The 24,408-nt window shown below is 37.2% G+C and overlaps 1 protein-coding gene across 4 annotated transcripts in view; it reads left to right on the forward strand.

Annotated features, from left to right (window-relative positions):
• The window catches only part of COL19A1 (collagen type XIX alpha 1 chain), a 190,921-nt gene that overhangs the window by 121,454 nt on the left and 45,059 nt on the right, over positions 1-24,408 (forward strand). For all 4 annotated transcript variants that reach the window (XM_017826692.1, XM_017826710.1, XM_017826717.1 and 1 more), the window contains 8 exons: positions 4,965-5,018; positions 12,720-12,773; positions 17,200-17,262; positions 18,047-18,091; positions 19,067-19,102; positions 19,980-20,015; positions 20,124-20,177; positions 22,177-22,230. In XM_017826692.1, coding sequence (XP_017682181.1) covers positions 4,965-5,018; positions 12,720-12,773; positions 17,200-17,262; positions 18,047-18,091; positions 19,067-19,102; positions 19,980-20,015; positions 20,124-20,177; positions 22,177-22,230 — 396 coding nt within the window. The remainder of the gene's footprint in view (positions 1-4,964; positions 5,019-12,719; positions 12,774-17,199; positions 17,263-18,046; positions 18,092-19,066; positions 19,103-19,979; positions 20,016-20,123; positions 20,178-22,176; positions 22,231-24,408) is intronic.

Below are 24,408 nucleotides of genomic sequence, written 5' to 3' on the forward strand. Positions count from 1 at the left end.
CTGGATTCCAAACAGAGGGGGAAAACTGTGAAGCTTAGAGGACTGAGACAAAGGAAAACCTCTTTGCTGTACTCTGAATTAGTGTGAACACTAGGACTTGTCTGGCTGCTTAGTGGCAACTTTGGGCATCTGGAGTAACAGCCTTTCAGCTGCCCAGAGCCCCACTCACATAGCTGTGTTTAGGCAGCCAAGGCACTGGTGGGGCATCTGTGGGTTGGGCATTTGAAATGGAGGTCTTTACTTTCCACCTGCCTCCTGTTTTGATTCTATCTGTTCCTTTGTCAGTCTGGTTTTGAGGATTATCCAAGAGAATCTTAGTTTGCCTTGGCAAATGAACTACATAAACCTCATTAATCTTGCATAACAACTGTAGTAGATAAGACTTTAAAGCCTAGATTTCTACATTCCCTAGAACTAGTTCCTGTTTTGAAATGTGATGTGTTTCAAGAACCATTAATTAGCAGTTTCCCTTGAAAATGCACACGGGCTTATTCTAAGAACTTCTGCCTTCGTATTCAAGTATGGGTGTTCTTTAAATTATTGATTCTATAAATAATGTCGGTATTCCTACATAACTCTACTCAATTTTATTCTTAAATAATCCATACCTTTTTTTAAACACTAGGATTAGATATTTTACTCTTCTAAAGTTAGATATATGCAAATAGATGGATGCAATATGATACAGCAGGGGTTACAAAATAGGCTTTGAATTCTTGCACTGTACGTTGGACCTGCAGCAATTCCCAGGGCCAGCAGTCAGAATCAGAGCACAAGCCCATGGAAGGATGGACAGATCTCCTCTTCTGAACAGCTTTTCTTCTTATGTAAAGCAAAGCTCATCAAGTAATTTCAATTCATAGAAGGGGCAAAGGAAGAGAGAAATAAAGAATGCAGCTGACCATGTACTTCAGCTGGGCACTCAGCTGGGTTTCCTGAAGCACAAAATTTCTCATTTATTTTATTTGTAGTATTTTGTCTTTGTTTGCCCCTAACCAAGCAGTTGTTATTTGCATGATTTGTGTGTGTATCTTAGCTGAAGTCTGTCCCATGGAAAAGAGGAAAGTAGCCAACTGTCCAAATTAGTTGGGGGCAGGCTCTTGATGAGTCAATATCAGTAACATGTAGAAAACTTCCTATCACATTAATTGCCATCAAAAAATATATGCAGCACAAAGGAAATAACCAGCAACTGTTTAGGTCTTCTTCAGATATGCTCAGTAGCATTAGATAACTTTGACACTACGTATCCTTTTTAAGTTAGTGTAGGTGGTATTGCATTTTTTATTTAGTTAAAGGAAGAATGTGATGCCTAGGGCTTTTACTTATATTTTGAGTGGGTTTATAACCTCAGTATTTGCTCAGTAAACTCAACCAAATAAAGGTAATGGGCCTCCTGTGCTGGCTATCAGCCCTATGCACAGCAGTATGGCAGTAAGTACGGCTGTTATGGGGCTGCCAAGACCTGCTGCCGAGCAGGAGATGGGAACTGTGGCTCTCTGCTAAGCCTGCTCTACAAACTGGAGAGGACACTGAGATGTTTTTCACTTCTTTCTTGCCAGAAGGATGACTCAAAATCAAATTGTAAATATTTAGTCACAGCCTGGCTCATGCCCTGCTCAAGGCAAGATCATATTTGGCTTGTCAAAAACATTCTTCTAATTGTTTTAATTATCCTGAACAAAAATATAAACTGATTTTCTCTACTTACACTGTTACTGTAGTATAAATTCTATCTATTCCATGCTGACACTGAGAAGTCATAGAGAAGGAATGCTGACAAGTAGGTAGAGCTTTGTGTATTCCTAACACTAAAGTCTCCGTATCTACTGAAAGGCATTGATGGAAGGTAGTGGCTTGTTACGCATTTCCGTGTTAAAATTAAAATATCACTTTATAAAGGTGCTTGGAGAAAAAAAAAAAAAAGGACTTCTATTACTCTGGAAAAAGCTTATGCTTCATACTGATCCCTGTGGTTGCTTTACATGGAACGTAGCATAATGACTAATAATGATTAGATAAAAGGTTGGGCAAGTGTTTCTTCTGTGTTTCATTGGGTAGGTGTTCTACTAATTAAAAAATGACAGTGAAAAATAACTACCCACAATTTTATTTTTTTTATATCTGATTTTTCAGAAAGTTCACCGAGTTTTGTCTTTGCTATGTCATAAATCAAATTTTAGCTCATCTTGTAAACAGAGATAAAATTGCCTTCCCAACATATTCCATGTTTTCCTGTGTAATTAACACCTCGTTCACAGTTGTGTCTGCCAGTCAAAGCCCTGTCTTCTTCTTCCTGACACTTCCTTGATACTTTGTTTAGACTGCTGAGATTTTAAGTGTCATCCTCAGGATACTTTAAAGAAGTCCAAACAGGAAAAGGAAGGTGCTTCAAGAAGTCAACACTGTAGATCATTATAACTCAGAGGGACTATTTTAAAAGTAAGGAGCAATTTATCTTTGTTTATTCCTTACATTGTTACCTCTCAATCTGTTTTTCATACTTTCTAAGGGAAGTTTAGTGAGTTTTTTTAAAGAAAGTCAGGGAATATTGGTTTCCAAATGTATTTCTGTAGTAGATATCAGTCCAAAAGTACAGATCTAGCTAACTACAGCCCCCTTTCCTTGTGCATGTGTGTCTTTCCTGGCACTGTGCCTTCTGTCAGGCCAGACAAGGTCCTCAGTTGCTCAGTGAACTGCATCAGTCAACTGACCAAAGTCAAAGAGTATTCCACTTTTTTTGTAGGTCATCCTTAGCCCAGATGAGTTTCCATCTCTGGCTTTTCCCAGGGCTGTATGGACTGTGTTAGCAGCACAGCAGAGGACATGCTGGGGGTGCATAATAAGGGCAGTATAGCCATAATCCCAGTTTACGCATCTACTACTGTATTTTGGTTCTAAAAATTTATCCTGAACTGCCCCAGTTAAACCCCTGCATGTGCAAGTACTGGTGAGATTAAACAGCTCAGCACATAATGTATGTCTCAGCTAGTTAAGACCCAGGAATTTGGCACTCCAAATATGCTGAGGTATTTTTTTTTCACACTGCCCTTAAAACACACTGACTGATGGAGGACCTTTATAAAACCGTGGTAGTAGTGTACATGCTATGTGGCACAATTTGTTCATTCTTCAACTTGAAGGGCTTCAAATTCCTACCTCTCTCAGGAGAGTCCCTGGCTTCTAGGCAAGAGGTTACCCTGGTGACCTGCAGGGTGTGAGGAAGACAGGGTTTTCTGACGGGGGAGAGCTGTAACCCCCCCTTGTGCAAGACCCAGAAGGATCACTCTGCATGTAGTCACAGTGTGACACAAAATGGACCTTTATTAAACATGAACGCCGGCTTATAAAGGGAGAGCAGGGACCTTTCTGGAAAGAAGGGTGGAGACTGGAAGGAGTATTAATGGAGTGGCCAGTCACAGCAACAAGGGGTGGAACTGTTTGAACATGAACAAATGGGAAACTGTCTCTGGGGAGAACTGCTGAAGCAGGGTAGAATGAATAAGGAAAGGGCTTAGATAGAACCAAAAGGAGAAAGGGTAACAGGGGTACAGTGAAGGGAATCGTACACCTTATAATAAGGCATATTATACTAACAATAAAACAATTACACAACTGAGTAAAGACACTGGGGAACAGACAATCTCGTAGTCATGATAGTCACATTCAGCGCATTACAGTGTAAATACACTCCGATGTATTTTCATCCTCTTCTTCTGATCTCTCTTCACTAAGTTTCCTCCACCACTCATAGGATTCTCTTGGGGCACCTTCAACAGTTTTCCACTCTTACTGTCATCATCTTGTTCCCCTTAGCATCAAGATTAATGAAAGGCAGAGCATGAGAGTGGTTTCTTACAGATCAGGGATCTCACCTGGAAAAAGTGAAACTGGATTTTACTTTCTGTTCCTGAGATTACTTCTACAGCTTGTGCAAGATCATTATTTAATAAAATACAGAAGCAGGCTTAGAAATAGGGACCTCAGCTTACAGAAATACCCCTATGTGTAAATTGAACTGTCAGCAAGCATTTTAATTTTTTCACTTTTTAAGCCAAGTTGTCACCAGAACAACCCCCTAAAGCTTTACATTAATTTACACTTGCCATATACAAGGGAAAAATTTATTCTTAATGAATATAATGCTTTTTTCTTTTCTTAGCCATCACACCTAGATATTAGTTGTTCTCACCTGTTGCTACTAAAAATGTGCATCAGATTTTGGCTTGGCAATAAAGATGTAAATTCCTGTAAATTACTTCCATTTTTATGTTGATCTTCCTAAAAAAAAGCACATGTGAAAACAGCAGTTGTTCAAGTAAGCTCTGTACTAAAAAATTATAGTAGTTACATATGCATGGTTTTTTTAGAATCTTAGTGGAAAGTCTCCCTTAAGTAGACTTTTATGGACCTTAAGTTTTAGAGCAAATGATTTGCATGTGCATTATATATACACAGATGGTAGTAATTGCACGAAGAAGGTGAATTGTTTTTGCAAATAAATCTCTGACTTGTGTGCTTGTTATCACATCCCAGAGAAGAAGGATATGGGTGTTTCTTGATTAGGTTATATTGCACATATGTACTTACTGTGCAAGTCAGACTGCTGGAGCACAGTGTAACATTCCAAGCTCTGGTATATTCAGACAAAATATAATTTCTTTACACCTCATCAAGGTGCTTTGTTAATATCCTTGTCAATGTATACTCACATTTGAGACAAAGCTTTAAAATGTGACAGTAGATGTTACAGGGATGCAAATAGTTTGTCATAACTATGAAAAGCAATCCTAGAAGCAGACAGTGTTGCAGTGACTAAAACAGAGTATTCATTTTGGATGGGTTTTGATTTTTATGGTTTTTTCATAGTAAGCAAGGCAATAAATGTTTTCTTAACGTTCTTCTTCCGGATCAGTCCCTAGCCACAATATTTATAAATGTCTGTTCTAATTTTTTATTTCTAGGGAAGACGAGGCAAACCAGGTCTCCCAGGAAAACCGGGGCCACCAGGACCTCCTGTGAGTAACTAGTGAGAGGAATGGGAAATTTTCACTCTGTCCTCAGACTTTGTTAGCATTTTTGTAGCCTTTTGATACAGCAAGTATAAGACTGGGTCCACAAATATGAGGGACTACCCAGGAGGAAAAAGAACAAGATGCAAACTTCAGCAGGGGAAGCAGAAATTGACATTTCAAAGAAAGACTGGCCATATATGCTAAATATGAATACTGTGCATTCATTTTCTTAGCAAAATGTGTGATGCTCTGTAGAAGAAGGGATAATTTCTGTCTCAGAGGGGTAATTTGAAAGATGAAGGACTGTGTGAAGCATGTGCCAATAGTCTGAATGGTGGGGAGGATTATACCCAGCGCTGGAATGAGCACTCAGCTGTAGTTCAAATGAGTTGACTGAAGAATTAAAAAGATTAAGAAATACATGACTCTATTAAAGGATTTGCAATATGAAGAACTTAAAGGTTTAGCTCAGATCTAAGAGGTTTGGGATTTTATTTTTCTCCTTTACTTTTTTTTAAAGATAAATGATTTAAAATTCAAGTCCTGCGTGGATGTATACTAGTCTTCAATAAATGCAGCTTTCCTTGGCTAGAGGAAGATTTGGTCATATTAATAAAATTCCCTCTATATTGTATTGTAAAAATGCTGTTGTACACAAATACGAAACAGCTGTTCATGGATTAAACTTCTGCTGCTTTACATTCTTAATATAAAACAAAGATTTCATTATTCCTTCTTCTACTTACCTAAAATAGGTAAAGGCTAGTAGTTTATGCATCTGAACATTTGATTCATATGCTTCAACCTCATCTTATTTCTAGAGAAGAGAATAATGCACTGCTGTGTGAGACGCAATGACTAAAATAAAATAGGTTTCATCCAGCCTCATCTAAAACAAAAAGTGCATACATTTTATAAATACTCTTTCCTTGCAAAATGTGTTCAGAATGAGGAGTTGATGATGAAGTTCATTTGTCCTGCATAAAACTACATAGATAAAAATTAGTCTCTTGCACAGTTGGGACTTCAGAATGCTGAAATGTTCCTGTGGACTGCAGGAGGCCAAACAGGAGAAAAGGAGTGATGCAGAATCTTTCTTAATACAAATGCCAAAAATAACCTTTAAAGGATAAAAAAGCAAACCATAGCAGTGGTCAATGTTAGACCTAATCTACTTAGCTTTTCATGAGCTGGTGAAAAGGTTTTTCTCCATTACAGATTTCTGCCATCATAGATTTCCTGGTAGGTCAGGCTTGTGAAGATTTATGATCCTTGACAGATATACTAGAAATCTTGAGTGTAAGCTAAATTGCACTTCTATAACTGAGATATATTTCAGATTTTCTTACAGCAAATAGAAAACTCAACTTTGCCAGCATGGCAACATCTATACAAGGAACTCCGTATGAGTACTGTAGCCGAGTACTATGCACCAGAAAAGCATTCCTCGAGCAGTCATGGCCTAAATATTGGTTAAAAGTACTTGTTTCTGGTATAACTATCTTGATGCACTCTTTGCTTTGGGTACACCTATATCATCATCTTGTGTTCTTCTTCCAAGACTGAGAATACAGAGCATAGAAAAGGCTTACTCTAAAAGCAGGAATGCCCACTAATGTGCATTGGCAGTATTGCCATGTTTGAAGTGCCACAGCTTGTACATACCGAAAAAACCTTCAACGCAATCCATCATTCCCCCTCTCTTCTTGAAGGCTCAAACCATATTCAATTGTGCTATATTGTGCTTCCCTTTACCCCTTTTCTACTAATAGTAAACAACTTGTTCATGCACATGGATGTGCCTTTACTTTGGCCTTTCCAAAGCGCAACAGAACTGTCATACCTGCAGGATGCTGGTTGTTATAAGTTTGGCATACACAGGATACAAAATGGTTAACAGATTGACTGAACATGTGAAAATTAGGCTCTCCAGGATAAACAGGTTTGGGGTTTGGTTGATGCTTCAAAAGCATATGAAATTTGTATTTGAGAAAAAGGAGATTCGGTCATTAATTATCAGGGTAGCTGAAGCACACACTGTGTACTTGAAATTAATAAATTTACCTAATTTATTTATCAGTTTATGCCATAGTGTTAAATATTTAATTTAGATATTAAAACGTCCAGGTGCTTAGTAATGACCAAAACAAAAAAAAAAAAAGAAAACCAAAACCTGTGAGAAGGAAAGTTCTGCCTCTTTCAGGAAGAAGTTGGCGGACAGGATACAATACTCAGGGGGTTTATTTTAAAGGACAGTCCTAATAACAGTGTGTGCAGATAGGGATTTGTGTGGAAAAGATTGGTAGTAAAATTAAAGAAAACTGAAAGTTACAAAAACTGCAGTCAGCATACATGCTGTGCTTTCACATGACAGCGTTATAAGGACACATTCTAACAGTCAAAAATCTACTTGTCGCATGGCAGAATTGAAGACTTTTCTAACCTTTTCTAAGTATCTCATCTTTTTTCTTTTTTTTTTCCCTAACCTAATTGCTGGGGATTTTTTTTTTTCAGTAAAATTGGTGCTTGTAGTGAATTTCTAGTCCCTTAACATCATCTGCACATCTTTGGTTAAAAACCTGTGTTGGTGTCAGAAACATAGATTGATTGGCAACTGGTAATTAAACTACTCAGTTAAAATGGGACTTCCTATGCAATTTCTTCCAGGTATCCTTTCTTTTGTGTCATTTTCCCCTTATCCTTTCTTTTATGTATTTTTTCCCCTTTGGAGCAAATCCTGTGCTCACAAAAGCCAAGGAGTCAATGAGGAGTTTTATTGATCAGTTATAAAAATATTTTTGTAAACCTACCCAGGTCTGTTCCCCTTTTGAGTATTTGTTTAAAGTCTATTAAATATTATAGACTTTTAAAGTGTTCTTTTATTCCCCTTCCTTTTCAGAATTCCTGGTATGCATCCTTGCTGTCTGATGTACTGTTCTGTTATTTCGGTACAGGAGAGCTGAGATGTGTGCTCACATAACTCTCACTCCAGCAGGTAGCAATTTGTGCTGAAGTCAGAAACCCAGACGGTTTAAGTTAAGCAGCAGCTCCCTCTAGTGCTTTTTGGCCCTTTCTCCACTTTGAAAGATCCTAGATAGCAGTTTAAACCTTCTGTCAAATACACTGTTCGCTTCAGTCTCGGAAATATTGTGAAAATTGTGATTGTGAAATCAAAACCTCTGTACCCTACAAATGTATTTTATATATTTGCTTGCTTCCATTTTCTTCTAGAGTCTTCTGAAAAAGAGTCTGTCTCTTTCATGTGCTGTTATCCTGCTCAGCATGGCTCTTCACTGAAATCGAAATGCTGATTTTACGAAACAAAAAGAAATAATAATAGGATGCTGTGAGGTTTTAAGTACAGCATTTTGATCAGATTGCAGAACTGTGGTAATTGTTCTCTTCTGCCATAGCTGCTAATAAAAAGACTACAGGACTTATAAACACAGAAAGGGTTCCCAGCAGACTGTAGCTTGTTTTGAATTATGTATAATGGCTCTCTAGTTACCACACTTCTTTTCTTTTTTTTTCTCACTACTTAAAAGCAAATGACAGAATCACAGAATGAGTAGGATTAGAAGGGACCACTGTGGGTTATGTGACACAACCTCCCTGCTCGAGCAGAGTGTTCTTAGAGCATTTTGCAGAGGATTGAGTCCAGATGGTTCTTGCATGTCTCCGGTGAGAGAGACTCCACAACGTCTCTGAGCAATCTGTTCCAGTGCTCAGTCACCTGCACAGTAACGTGTGGAATGTATTTGAACTTAGTATTTATGCATTCTCAGCCTCAGGGTGGAAAGGCCAAATTTTGCAGTCTTCATTTAGGCAAAGTGCTTTTCTGGTCTTGGGTTGTGGAATTACTATCTGCCTCATTTCGTGTAGAGTTTTATTAAGAGGAGATAATTTATTTTTCTGTTCTACGTAGAAGATAGCTGCCTGATGTTAGGCACTGTTTTACATATTATGGTTAGTTGTGGGAGGTTTTGAAGTTGGATTTTTTGGGGAGGTTGTGATTTTATTTATTTATTTTTACTTTTCAATGAATCAGCAGGTATTTCTATTTACATAGATGGGAGAGAGGACAGAAAAAGGAGCTTTACTTGTTTTCCCATTAAGGGCTAACTTTATCTTCTCTGCCCTAATTTTCTCTGTCTCTACTGGAACTGTTATGACTGGAGGAATTCCATTTCTCAAGAGCTCCCATTTTAGTGGGACATCAGGTTGTTTTTAAAATAAAAAGAGTGCTAAGCTAGAGTTGTGCTACAGACTTCCACCAGTATAACACCATTGTTTGAGGTGAGTCTGAGTACGATTTCTGCCCAGTGTTGTTTGGCAGAAGTGAAGTATTATCAGCACTAGTTTTTAAAGGTAGCAAACATGAGGACTACCTGTTTTGGCTAGGTGCCATCCTGTCGAAGCTATCTGTTGCAGAGGTGGAAAAGAAATTTTGGGTGTGCTAAATCACAGGCTAGTAAACTATAATCACAATTACTCATTCTCTTAAACCAACACGTCCAAAGCTATTGTTTTCAACCAATAGATTTATTTCATGATTGCTATTAGCCCTTGAAGCTCATCATTCAGTTCATCATACTTTTGTCTTCTCAAGTATTTTTCCTTGGAAGATTAGCTTTGTGTTAAAGTCTTAAATTAAAATAGAGTTACATTTTGTTTGTTTTGCATGTGATTCAGTAGAAAATTTCACTTGAATTTCTTCATTTAGTTACATATGCTTTTGGTCTCGTGATTCAATACGTATGTCATTGCCACAGAATTAGTTATCTTAACTAGCCAGCAGTTCACCTTGGAAATTTCATTTCCTCTGCCTCAGGAAATACTGTCATTCCTCTACCAATGTTTTGAAAGGTAGTGAATGTTATCATTTAATTACAATAAGCAGAAAATCAAAGCAATGGTAAGTGAAAATTGTCAGTAGCATTTCTGGTTTTCCTGGACTTTCGGCTTCTTTTTAGAAGAGTATTGGAAATGCTTACATGGTAGGATGGGAAGGGCTGGCAAGGATTGGTCATATTGCTTGTTTCTATGCATTAAGTTTTTATATCCATATCAAAATATAATTTATTTCGTGTATGCTATTGTGGCAGACATCATGCCTTCATCATTCTTTCCATTTGCTCTTGGAAATAACTTGGAAAAGTTATACAATACTGCACATCTGCACTGATGAGTTTCACGATGTTTTGCATTATAGTAATCAGAAAAACAGTATCTTATTTTAAGGGGCAGGCACCAATGTGAAATAAAAGGATAAAGTGATTACACTGAGTCACTTGCAGGCTGTGTTCTCCAAAATGGCCTATTCTTGAGATGCAACCGGTGCAATTTACTTGTTACACATTTTACTGCGTGGACTGTGAGATTGGGTAGACTTTTTCAGCAGCCTCATCTATAGAGAAATGCAGATGAACTATAAAAGTAAAGGGAGGGAAATATATTGTAAACCCCTGTAATTTCACAGTTTGGAGCTATTTCCCTGTAAGCACCAGTGTTTCTATTCCTGCCTTGTCTATAGAAATAACATCTGAAACCTGTTTGTAATTTCAGAAAACAATCAGGACACTTTTTCAGTTCTTTTCTTATTCATACAACTGTACTCTCTGTGAGCTTCGCTTCTCTCAATTGCACAACTTGATATTAAAAAAGAGAAAGGAAATCCTGCTCAAGTGAGCTTCAAAGTGGCAGATGTGCAAAATTCTCAAGTGAAAGCTAGAAACTGCTTGTACAATAATTTTTCAATTGCTGTTAATTTGATTGCTTCTTCACTTGCAAACCAGTGCTACTGTTTTGGGGTTTTTTGTCTGTAGAGACTTCAGAGTGGATTGTGCAACTACATTAAAGGAGTGGAACAGTGCGGAAGGAAAGAAAGAGACTACAGTTTAGGAAAAAAGTCTAGAATAAAAATATTTTCTGTTGTACACTTGTTTAAATATAGTGTTATAGTTTTATTATAGAAAGAATGATGGAAAGATAAAATTATTAAATTTATGTCAATTTTTGAAAACATAAATACTAAAACCAGAGGTTTTTTATCTCTGGTAACACAAAAGCTGTGGCATAGTCAGGAATACAATCCAAATGCCTGAAGTTCTCCTTGACTGTCTTAGTCATGAGGCAGTTCGGGGATGGGGATGTTCGAGGTTATGTCTGGTTTTCAAAACTGTGACATACAATGGCTTTTCATTTTGTCAAGAATTATTTTAGGTACAAATAATATCTAACATGTTGAGGTTGGTAGCAGGTACAGATTTAAAATTCTTCCTGGGTTGTGTGGCAGAAGCAGTTTCATTTGTGTAAAAGAAACAACATGGAACATGGTAACAAATGTAAAGGGAGAATAAGTTCTTACTTTTGACTCCTTGCAGGATTGCAGAATCCTGCAAGGATCCTGGGTTCAAGGATTCAACACCACAGGACTACAGTTGAGACATCTGAGCAGTGTCATCATGGTTCAGTCCCAATTCTGGATTGCCATCTTTAATATGGATATCAAAGTAAAAATTCTGCCATTAACTTCAGAAATCAGAGTGGAGTGAGCATCTCAGTGAAAACATCTTGACTATATTTATCTTATTTTTAACATAAAATCGAAGTGACAATTCACTTCAAAATAACGTGAATGGAAGAATTTATGGCCTTGTATCTCTTCCAATGTTGAGAACAAAGAGGGAGTGAGACACCTGTGATGTTTTCATGTGGCTTCCAAATCTTCCTAATGTCCCCACTAACACAAAAGCTGCAGAATGTAAATTGTGATTATAAAAAGCCCCAGAGAAGGAGAGCTACTTTTGTGCCCTGTCTGTGTTACATCCAGGTCAATCAGACTAAGTGACTTACTTAAGTATATTGTAATCCTGTTATTGAAGTCAAATGTTTCCTACAACCATGTGCGTGGCTGTAGTTCTTATTGCATTATATGAAAATTTCAACTCAAAGGGAGTAACTATGCTAATCTGTAAATTTAATTGACTTTTAATTCATAAGATCTTGACTGAACTGTCAGTGTTCTGCTCTCTTCTACAAAACTTAAAAATCTCATTGATGGCCTGTTTTTTGGCAGACTATGCCAAAAAACGTCGAGTTTCATGTCCAAAAATGTTTTTTTGCAAGCATATTTTTTTCTCTCTCCATCCTAAGTCTGCATTTGAGTAGGAAGTTCCTTTTTCACTGTTGAATTTCTTGATGAAAGATCTGTATTTAAGTGCAAACTTGCAACACTAATAAAACTGGGAAGTTAGTGTTCTGGAGAATTCTGACATTCCTCAATTTCACTTTCTGTACTCTTAAGTTAAAAATTTACCTGTTTACTCGCACTAGGAGCTGCTTCTACATCAGACCCTATTCTCTGACTTAGCGGAAAGTTTTAAAATGCTGCAGAACAAAGATGTTGCTCGTACCAGAAGGGATTTGTATTAAAATCAATATGAATGTCACTACTGCCTTCTCTGACAGACCAATTCACTTCAAAATAAGTTGCTGGTTTCCAAAATTCAGAGATTTAGAAACTGACTTTCCTCCTCCCCTATGCCTGATAAAAAGATATAATGAAGTTACAGAAAATAATTTACTGTATGACCAAACAAAAATATAAACTCTTTTACATCCTCACTGCTCTTAGAATAAAGATATGCAAACATAAACTTAGTTCAATTAAAATGACCTTTTGATACATATTTTTCCATATAGGGTCCTTCTGGACTAGAAGGAATTCTGGATTCATTGAACAAACATTATAATGAGGTATGGAGATTTGTTATAGTGTCTGTGTGGGTTTATGACTAAGAAGTATCTAAGGTAGAAATGACTATAGTTTTGATCCCTGCAAACCACATTCCAAATTAATCCAAAAGGTAGTTCCTTCTGTGTTCTCTTTCTGCATCCCTTTACAAGCTCAGGCCACACTCCAGTCACATACCTACTGTGTCATCTGTCTTGCTGTCTTGCCTCCCATCCATCTCCTACTCACTGATTTTTTGACTGGTGTAACTCAAAAAGCAGGGGGGTGGACCATGGAGCTGTTAGCGGGAAGCACCAGCTCCCCACTTCTAAAACTAATTACTCTAAGTTGTACTTGACATTACTTTCTTGACCTGCTCTGTCATGATTCTAAGAGTAAAATAGAAAGACAAGGCATAATTTTTAAAAGATCTGCTAGCAATCCATGAGAACTGTCCTTATGTTTGTATTATAGACTCATAAAAATACTCTTAATTACAAAACCACCTGCAGCTAAAACGACTTAATAGAAAAAAAAAGTTAAAATTGGATAGGATGGCGTTCCACATGACAGAGCTTTGAAATACATGCTACAGATATTTCAAAGTTGTAGTGTCTGCCATTGTAAGAAACCATAATTCAGAGATCACAGAAGGTTGCTTAATTGATGCTAGAGTAGTTAACTTATCTGATCAGAAAATTCTATTTAATTCAAAGACTTATGAAACACTACTACAGCAATATTTGTTCAATATAAAGGCTAATGTGTGTATCACACCTTAAGTCATGAAGGTCAAGCCTGGAAGACATCCATCTAATATTTCTTTAAATATTAGAATGCATAACTATGAAGAGCAGGTGAATTCAGGGTATTCTCCTATACAGCATTTCTAGACAGGTACTGAAATCTTTTCTTGAATAGATATTTTGGAGCTAAGTTCATGTCAAATATATCTTTTCAGTTGTTTTTATCACTGAAGTGATTTCTCTGTTATTTCTGATATTTAATTCATTTCAAATCAGTGTATCACCTTAGAAACATGCATTAGGAATTAAGCATGGGGCATTTTCATGCCTGGAGACTTAGTTTCTGGTTTTGGTTTGCCATTTCAAATGTATGTCTTGAAGTTTTTTATATTTTAATTTTACACCTTTGGTTTTCTTACCAGTTAGTTTTTTCCACCAAAGAGCTTTTGCTGATACCAGCCCTTTTTCCTCTATCAATACCATACTTATTGTAACTCATTCCCGACCTCTGCACTATGAATTTGTTTTATCCTGATAGTACCTTTAAGGTAATTTTGCAAGAGGACATACAAGCAGTGGCGACCTTCTGGAACTGATAAGCAGGTGTCTCAAAAAAAAAAATAATTTTTTTTCTTATCACTGTAAGGCTCTAAGTGTTTGTAAGGTGGTTTATATTTCCTAATATTCTGGAAAAAAAGTTAGACCAGCTGCTGTGTGTCTATAAATTAATTGTCTTTTAAATCCTGTACACCTTAACAACTTTTCTTCCTTCAGCTGTCTAGTTTGAAGACTTTAATGACTCTGTCACAAGCAATTAACTGTTCAACAAGGAAATGCTGTTTGATTCCTGGTGAAAGAGGAGATGGCTTTCTGATTCAAGCAACAGGTTCTAAATATGCAAAATTTGTGTAACTATGTGTTCAGAAGCTCCTGGAGTCAAAAGTAGTCTCTAACTGCTTCAGCAAACATATTAGTTCCTATACATTTTATGATGGGAGTAGGATGTTTCCATCAAGGACAAGACAAAAAGTCATCAAAGACAAGGACAGCTTCTCTGCTTTGCCATTGATTCATGCAGATGTATGCACCAGTAACTTCCCTTTCTCCACCCACACTATTATATAGTATGTCAAGAGCTGATTTTGTCCACTGCACCTTGGAGGCACCAAACAATTTTTTGCATTCCAGTATATAATTTCCAGTCTATAATTCCAGTATATAATTGCCTCAGTAATTTGCATTGGTAAAATGATATTTGAGTGATACCCTGAGATTTTTGAGATTCCTCAAAGCACAGGAAATGATCTTGTCATTTTCCATCACTTTATGAATGTTCTTAAGGATCTCATAAGGTCTTCTTTCAGTTTGGTGTTTAAAACTGTTCATATTGTGACCACATTTTGGTTGCTATAGATATCTTAATACCTTTTTTTTTTCCCTGAGGATGTTAGTTGGCTTCTTTGTGTTGGTATTTTCAGGAAGCATGAGAAACTTCTACCAAGAAATGTGGTGACTCTTAAGACCCATCATAATTAATAATGTCTCTTTTTTTTTTCCTCTGATTTCTCTGTTTCTTAGCAGATTATTTGCTGTTCTTCTGAGTTCTGTATGATATCAAGAAGTAGTTGTTTTTGCATGATGTAATTAAATAATTTGTTGCAACCAAGGTTCTTCTGGCTCAGTATCAATCACTTCGTTATGCTAGGAGGCTGGAGTGCAAGTCTTTAAAAGCATAATATACTTTATCCATGTATACAGTGAAAGAGAGCACTATAAATACAATTGCTGATCGCAGCAGCAAATTGTGATGAACAGCAAACCAAGATCAGCAATCTTTCTTTAATGAAGGCGAGGGGAACCTGCTGAGGATAAGTAGTAGCATTGATCCTTAATGGGTTGGGAGACAGTGCCGGAGCCTTTCTTCCCTCATTCCTCCTTTGTGCCTGTCCTTGCAAGGCATGTGACTATTTTTATGTTCCTTCTTGTTATGTCTTTTGTGCTTTCGGTGTAAACAAGGTACTTTGCATGTATTCAATACATGCATTTGTTTTCTCTTCTTTTTGCCAAGAAACTAGTTCTGTCCTGTACTGCAGGTTACATTCCTTCAGCGACTGGTAAACAATGCCTCATGATTTCAGTTTGTTTACTCTCAGGCCTCTGTTATCATCCTTTGCCTGGGCTTTCAGGGCCTCTGTCATCTTTTTTACTTATCAGTTTCCCACACATAAATAGAAGGTCACTTTAGTCAAACTTACTTCTAAACATCAGTTGAATCTAAAATGTTCTACAACACATAGAAATAAAAATGAAACCAAAACACAAAGAAATTGAAACTGTATTACAGTCTTTCCAAGAAATGTTTTAGAATAATTATAATTCATAGTAATTTTAGATTATTCTGGAATAATTAATTATTAATTTTCTAAAATTTTTTTTGCTTTATTGTATTTTACTTAAATTTTGTTGTAAGGAGCAAATTATCTATAAATATGCAAAGACCATAGAAGCAGTTATTTAGTCTAATAGCCTCTTTTTTTTTCCTCCATATACGCATAAGAAATGCACAACTAAGTATAAATCATAATTTATAGTGTACTCATTATAACAGACACCTGATTGTGCTCAGTCCAATGGTAGTCAACTACTTCTCAGCAATACTCAGGTTCCTTTATCTGGGTATCTGCCTCTGGCTCTGAAGCTGATTTTGATAATTAGTGTACCAACAGTGTTTACAAACCCTAAATACCTAAGAAAATCCACCATAACACTAGCATTTCTAAAATAATAATGATTTTATTAAATTGATTCTATTCAGTTTATATTCAGTTACCTACTTCTGAAAATATTAGCAGAGTGCAAATGGCACTTTTATTCATCATGATGTTTCTCTATTTTAGCGATATGGAAACTGGAATATGGCCTGCTAAGGGTGATACATGTTCTAGGGCTTAGATTCCTTGGGTCTAGATGGGTGCTCATTTTTCAGGATCTTTTTTTTTGTTGTTGTTGTTTCTTTTCCCATTGTCATTAAAAGAAAACACATTCCCCATAGGTAGTCTGAGTCTGGCTTTGTGAAAAGGAAATAATTTGCTTTGTATTTTATTGTGTCTTTACCTTGTAGAGAAGAGTAAATAAATGCAGTGCAGTAAACACCTGAGCACATATACAACCTGAACCTCTGGTCCTTAAATCTGTCTATTTTCTTTGAGGAGCAATGTGAGGAGCCTGTTGACCATGTTTATTCCCACTCCTTTTGGCTCACTACTGTAGTAGACTTAAATTAGTTCTGCATTCTTTTGCATTTCATGCTGCTCAAAAGTAAAAAGCTTGTGGTTTTTTCATCGGAGAGAAGTGGGTTTTATTCTTTTTTAACATACTTGAGGAATGTACTGTAACAATGAGCATAAAAATATGTACTTTGCATTAAGTTTTTTTAAAAAAGTCACATATTTGCGCAGCAATGTTCAACAAAGACATTTCCCTTTTATGCTTTTGTTCATGTTCTGCTAGTCTGGCTGGTTGCTCAAATACATTACCAAGCTGTACTGCATAGGCATCTGTTATCCCTTTCTTGTAATACATTAGGACTTCTGAATTTACATACTGGTAAATTACAAGAAATTGTTATGGTAAATAAATTGTTACTGTAAGTCAATGGTGACATTTTCTGTTTTTTGATCTTTGTGATAATATTTCTTTCCAGAGTGATACAAGACTACTTGGAGTACTTGGGACCCCTGGACTTAAAGGCCAGAAGGGAGATGTTGTAAGCATTTGGCATGAACTTGGAGAAATTTCACAGTGCCTGTCTAACCTGTCTCTGCCACACTTAACATAGTATCTTTTATTTGATTTATCACAACAGGCTTTGAAGGAATAGATTTTAGAGATGGTTGGCACTTTGAACTGTGTAGTCCAATACCCAGCTCATCGTGCTATCCTGCAGGAGCAGCACGTGATCCTTTGTCCTCTAGTATAAACAGAAAGGAAAAATGCTGAAAGGACTGTGTGTGGTTTCCATAATGCTGTCTGAGAAGTCAAATGAGCTGACCTGCCTGCTATGTGGAAAAGACTCTGAAAAAGTTGAAATTTGAAAAATATTTTGAATAGTAAATCATGAATATTTAAAGCAGTTTCTCTGTAACAATAGGACTTTCTATACCAAGAATACTTATAGACAGCCTCTAAATATTGCATGGAAGTCAAATTCTGAATCCACACCATATGACAGTATGTTGTTTATAGTCATCTGTCCTGTGTAAACAGTGGAATGATTTTTTAACAATTGCGTGTGTTCCAAACTTGTAAGAGAAGAGACAAGTGCTCTGGATATGTCACAGAATTGACAACGTTTTTTAGGGAGAAGCCTGCAGATCTGCTATAGAATACAGTCATTTAAATTCATTTGCACACGTTTAAAGCTTGATTTCCATTGCAATAATGGTTAAGATGTGGCTTACATAGAACAAAGTACAGGTAAAGAAGGGGAGAGGTTTATCTGCATTTGTCAGAATATAAAAGATTTTAAAATTAATTAATTTTGTTAAAAGGGTCAGAAAGGAGAATTGGGAATGACAGGCGCGAAAGGAGAAAAGGTAAGTTAATTCCTTACTGCTGTGCTCGTGTGTTATGCTAGAAGTTAACTAAATATACTGATTATTAGTGAAATCTTGGAAAATATACAAGAGATCAAGAAAATGTATAGGAAAGATCAAGAAATGCATAGGAAAAGTTGTCATTCTCTAAATATCTGTATTTATTCAAGCACCTCCTTGTGTGGGTATTTATATATGCAAGTAAATTTCCCTGTTCTAGCAGTTCACAAAGTCCTTAGTTTTAAACACATTCAGACTTTCACTGAATACCAGTTTAAAATTGTTTATATAAGTTTATGACCAGAGACTGCCTCATGAATTAGGCACCATTCACATTTTTTCAGGTTATGAATGTGATCTTCAATATCTCTTTGAGAAAACATGTCTTTAAATTATTAAAATTTAGAAATAAACCTTCTAACTTAGTATCTTTTAGTTTGAGAATAAATTTTCCAGAATGACTGGGGGGGAAAGTGGGGCATTATTGGGGAACAGGTGTATATTCTGCTTTTCTAGGAATGTGTTCTTCATCTGTATACCCAGTTCTTCATCTACTGATTATTAGGCATTTTGCTATTCAGCTATTAGGCTTCCAGTTGGTTTCTTTGGTTATATCTTTCTATACAAATAGTTTTCATACAAGGAGAAACATTTTTTTACTCTGTTGATATCACAGATTTATGATTTTGTGTGCTAAAGAGCACTTGTGTTTGGGAATTTTTCAGTTTTGGATGCATTAACACTGTCTTTAGTTCACATTCCTGACCCTCCCTTGTACTCCTGCTTGAAAGGATAACACCTGCCATGGTCTTGGCATTAAATCAACATCATCCTTCAAGTAAATTTTTGTAGTCCATGTATTTGTATTGTATATAGGTTTAAAAAATGCAACATTTTTCAAGGACTCTTCAACAAAACCAGGCATATGAACTATTAAAAAAAAACTGTGTTAACCTCTTCCCTGTGTTTCCTTAGGGAGAGCCTTCTGAAAAAGGGGACAAGGGAGATCCAGTAAGTATAGCATGTTTTGAACTGATGTGAATAATTCAAGATTATTTCCATACCATATTCATGCTGTAATTCCTTGTCTTTGTACATGTTCAATAGATTCAGGGATTATATGGGGTAGCATATATTTTGTCTCCTGTCTTACACAGGTTATAAATAAAAAACAGAGATGCCCAGTTCTTCACCATTTCTGTTGTTGGTACAGTCCATAAACTGAGTTTAAAGCACACACCTTTTTTTATTTTATGTGGAGGTTCTTTCTTTCAGTTATTTCACAAATTTTTTTGTGACCTGAACTGTATTATTTTTATGCCCTTAGTGTGGCATTTAACATCAGGCAGATTTGATATAGTCATTTTATGTGTGCATAACTTCTTTGTTATTTTGGGGCATATTTTTAGAACCCTCATTCTGTTTACCTGTGTTACTTATTTTTAAGTAATTATTGTCCCCTCTTATGACATTTGACAAAAGCTAGTTATGTTTTTTAATACACAACTCAAGGTTGCTTAGATTTTTGTGATTTACATGTTATAATAACCAAAATAAGCCTTACTGCAATCATGTGTGGGTTTGGAGATGAATATTGTGTACCAGAAGAGATTTCATTGTGAAGAATAGGCTTTTGACTGGAAAAGCTCTTATGCAAATGTAGTATTTTCAAACATGTTTTTCTTTAAAACGTTAGGAAAACCTGAAAAAAATTAGTTTGAAAGAGGAATGCCTTTCAGAGTTTGCAGAAAAAAAATCAGAAATTCTTTAATGCTTTCTCAATATTTAAGTTTGCAAACTGTGTTACAATATTTTAAGTAGCATATTAAACTCTTAGCTGATCTTAGTTTAAGTTTTAACTTCTTATGGTTTTATCTAATGTTTTCAGGGAGAGACTGGAATGCAGGGATCGAAAGGAAATAAGGTATTTTCTGACTTGTGCACACTAAATACATTGCTGATACACATAGCTGATACTGGAAGATATAACAGTAACCTTGGATTTTTTTGTTTTCTCAAACAATGTCATTAGGGTGAAGTGGGAGACCCTGGACAACCTGGTCTTATCGGAAATCCAGGATCAAAGGTAGGTGAAAGGTATTTTTGTGTTATTAACAGCAAGTGCATTCTATGCTGTTATATAAGAGGACTGAATGCTATCAACTCCTTAGCTAGTATTAAAGGACAGAGAATGCAAATAGTTTATATCAAAAGTTTGTGTTTGGATTATGGCTATTTTACATAAGATTTACATTTTACATAAAGTTATGTTGATCTCAGCATCATTCAGGAATATTTAAGCAAAGCTCGAATGTTATTTGGTCACTCATATGAGCACCCATTTTGCAATTACAAATCCACTGGTAGCTGGGTGTATTCTCTTTATCCATCAGTGAGGCAAGGAGTAACCACTCCCACTACTGCTTACCTGTTCCTCTGTTTAATCTTATGAGACTGTAGGTGATGTCAAACCAGTCATTGCCTTGCTTTGAGTCTATCCTCATAGGCAAACTCCGGAACTGTGTACTGGACAGTGAGGTGGATTGAGAGCTGGCTGAACAGCAGATCCCAGAAGGTCATGATCAGTAGCACAGGGTGTAGTTGGAGGCCTGTCACTAGTGGTGTCTCCCAAGGTTCAATACTGGGCCCAGTATTGTTTAACTTATTCATCAGTGACTTTGATGAAGGGGTAGCTGCCTCCTCAGCAAGTTTGCTGATGACACGAAGCTAGGAGGAGCAGTTGATGCCCCAAGGTGCTGTGCAGCTCTTCACAAGGATCTCAAAAGGTTGGAGAGGTGGGTAGAGAAGAACTGTCTGATACTCAACAAAGGCGAAGTCAGGGTCCTGCACCTGGGGAAGGAAGAACCCCATGTACCGATACAGGCTGGAGGCTGACCTGCAGGAAAGCAGCTCTGCAGAGAAGGACCCGGGGGTCCTCCTGGCAGACAACAAGCTGTCCATGATCTAGCGGTGTGTCCTTGTGGCCAAGAAGGACAATGGTATCCTGGGGTGCATTAGGAACAGCCTTGTCAGCAGGTCAAGGGAGGTAATCCTGCCCCTCTACTCAGCCCTAGTGAGGCAAATCTGGAGTGCTGTGCCCAGTTCTGGGCTAGTCAGTCTCTCTACAAGAGAGACATGGAGCTCCTGGAGTGGGTCCAGTGGAGGACAACAAAGACAAATAAGAGACTGGAGCATCTCTCTTACAAGGAAAGGCTAAGGGAGCTGGGCCTGTTCGGCCTCGAGAAGAGACGACTGAGAGGGGTCTTCATCAATTTGTATAAGCATCTGAAGGGACGGTGTCAAAAGGATATATCCAGACTCTTCTTGGTGGTGCCAAACAACAGGACAAGAGGCAATGGGCAGGAACTGATGCACAGGAAGCTCCACCTGAGTATGAGAAAGAATTTCTTTACTATGTGGGTGACCAAGGACTGGAACAAGATTGCCAGAGAGGTTATGGGGTATCCCTCACTGGAGATACTCAAGAAAGTGTGCCATGTGCTCTAGGATGACCCTGCTTGAGCAGGGACATTGGACCAGATGACCCACTGTGATGCCTTCCAATCTTACTCATTCTGTGATTGTGTGATTCTGTGAGGAAAGTAGCTGAAGCACAAATGTTCTTGAGAGTCTCTCATGATGCCTTGTATCAAAGAAAGGTAGAATTGGAAACTGTTAAAATGTAACCTCCACCCAACACTATTCATCTTAGATATGATAATACACAAATTTTAGAACATCAAAAGAAAGCCCAATGATAATGGATGTAGTTATAGAATCCACAAAACTGTTCTCTTAAAAATGATTCTTGAAATCTTGATTTATTCTTTTATTCTGTCTGACCCTTTAGGTATTGCCTTGGTATTGACTTGTATTTGCTTTGTATAAATACTTTGGGTTTTGTACATATCAGTCCCCAAGATTTATTGAACATTAGAGTAAGGGAGAACGAGCAAACTCTACTTCTTACTTCATGTGGAAGATAATTCTTAATGCCAGATGTTTTAATCTATTTATATATAAGTATGATTTACACCAAATTACAGTAGTGTATTGACTTTTCCCTGTATTATATCATTTCACAGGGACTGCAAGGCCCTCCAGGACCTGTCGGACCCAGGGGACTGCCAGGAGAAGTTGTATGTATTGTACAGTTTCACCAAGCTGTAGCAGTGTGGTGTGTGAACAGTTAGCCAGTGGAACAGTACCACAGAAGTTATAATAGGTGCTCCTTCCGTGGGTGGTGCTATAGCAATGATGGGTTGAAGCACAATCAGATGGAATGCCTCCCTCAACAGGCCTTTAATCTTGAGTTTCAATAAACCATCTATATCCTGCTTCTGACACCATTTGACAGCCTGAAGTGGATCTGGATATTGGGATTTATTTAAGAACCACTGAATTGAGGTCTTTTACCCTTCCTGATTATCTCTTGCTCATTCCCATGTTAGCATTGTATCCTGACCTCCCTTTTCAGCAGGGAGATTGTTGCTTGGCCAGGACAGTTGGGCAGCAAGTTGTCTTGGTTTGTGTTGTGCAGCTTCTCACAGTTACCAGCCGCAGGTACAACTGGCTAAGGCTCACCAGAGATTCAGTTCGCCCTTAACCTTTATGTCTGAGTGCAACACTGGTGGGTTGGGAGTGTCAAACAGTGATATGTCTCAGCAGAATCTGAATGTTCCTGTAGTTATTATGCTTTTGAGTGTCCCACATTCAGGTCTGCCAATGGATTGGGGTTTGTCAGGGTGATAAGGGTATCCTTAATGGGCATTTTAGTGTAACTGTAACCATTATGCCACTGGGCAACAGGCTGGTGGGTCTGCTGGCTGGTTGAGATTTCTTAAACTAGTAGGCACCTCCCTGAAGATCCAGAACACCTGTAATGCTTGTGCCTCTGGGCAGGAAGAGCATGGGTGAAATGTTAATCCAGTCTGGATTCTCTAGGAAATGTCTTGAACTATTAAGCACCATTACACTAGACTTGAAAGTTCCCTGGGCATTTGACTGAACACCCTAATATAGCAGAAGCCTCTTCTGGGGAGGTGGCTTCCTGTCTCACTTCCAAATTATAGCACAATCCCTCTTTAGGTGTGCAGGCACCTATGTTCTGCCTAATCCCCCATATAAACTGAAATTAGGTTTCAGTCCACAACACCTGTGGTGTCACATAACCTAACAAGTGGCACCTACCCCGTCTTCTTGGTTCTTGCACCTGCCTACCTCCATAAACCATAAAATGGCTTTTAAGTAGCATTTTGGAGATTTGAGTGGTTATATCCAAGAACTGGATCAAAAAAAGCAGGCAATGGAGAGCTTAGGTTTAGCCTAGCAGAACAGAAGCTACCAACAGAAGCACCTAGGTGCTGGTGTTGTTGCATTTTGTCTTGGGCCTTTCCAAGCATGCTCTGAGACTACTTTGTTGAAGAGAACTCTTGTTTTGAACAGACTTTTATGTCATATGCTTTTTTAATATTAGAATACCATTCTAAGTGATACACAGCTGGCAGACTTTTTATTTTTGACCTGTAAAAAGTCTAAGGTATGTAAGCAAAGTGACAACTGGAGTACAACATCTTCAGCTCGTGGCAGAGGATAGAAATACTAGTATTCAAATCTTCAGTTAGTTATTTTCTACTGGCTTACTTACTGACCGTTTCTTTATACCTGATTTTCCTACTCAGTTTAGGCACACATTTTTTCAATTATGTCTATTGTACGTATCATCTATACAGTAGTTTGTAAGTCTCATCTGGTGTGCTTCTATTTATGTACAGATCCCCAATCCTACTGTGAAAGATAACTACATACTGCATTTCTCTCTTGCTTGTGTTGCCACCATCCCACTTGAGTTCATAATTGCTGCTTTTGAAACTGCTGTTCTGATAGATCTTTGATCAAGTGGCATTTTGAACAGATAAATACTGGATATAATGTATGTAGATCTTAGATACAGATGATCTTGAAGACTCATATTTGTACATACAATTCTAATATGTGAAAACATATTTAAATATATTATAGAGACATGTGTTTATCTCTAGTCTTGTTGTTTTGTTTTGTCTTCTAAAGATTAAACATTATGGATTAACAAATATATGCAACAATTTTATGTGGTATAATGAAAATTGTGAAAGGTTGAAAATTGTTTTACTTTCACTTACATCATCAAAGAATCATCCAGCATGTAAGACTCAATGTCTTTTCTTTTCCTAAGAAATCCCTCAAGCTTTGTCCAACAAAAAAAAGAAAAAAAAAGAATTGTAGAAGAGTTGGGGATAGAGTAGACCATGATGTCTAATCCATAATCAGTAAATTTA

Source organism: Lepidothrix coronata, unplaced genomic scaffold (assembly GCF_001604755.1).
Source record: "Lepidothrix coronata isolate B3197 unplaced genomic scaffold, Lepidothrix_coronata-1.0 Scaffold4, whole genome shotgun sequence".
Taxonomy (NCBI): domain Eukaryota; kingdom Metazoa; phylum Chordata; class Aves; order Passeriformes; family Pipridae; genus Lepidothrix; species Lepidothrix coronata.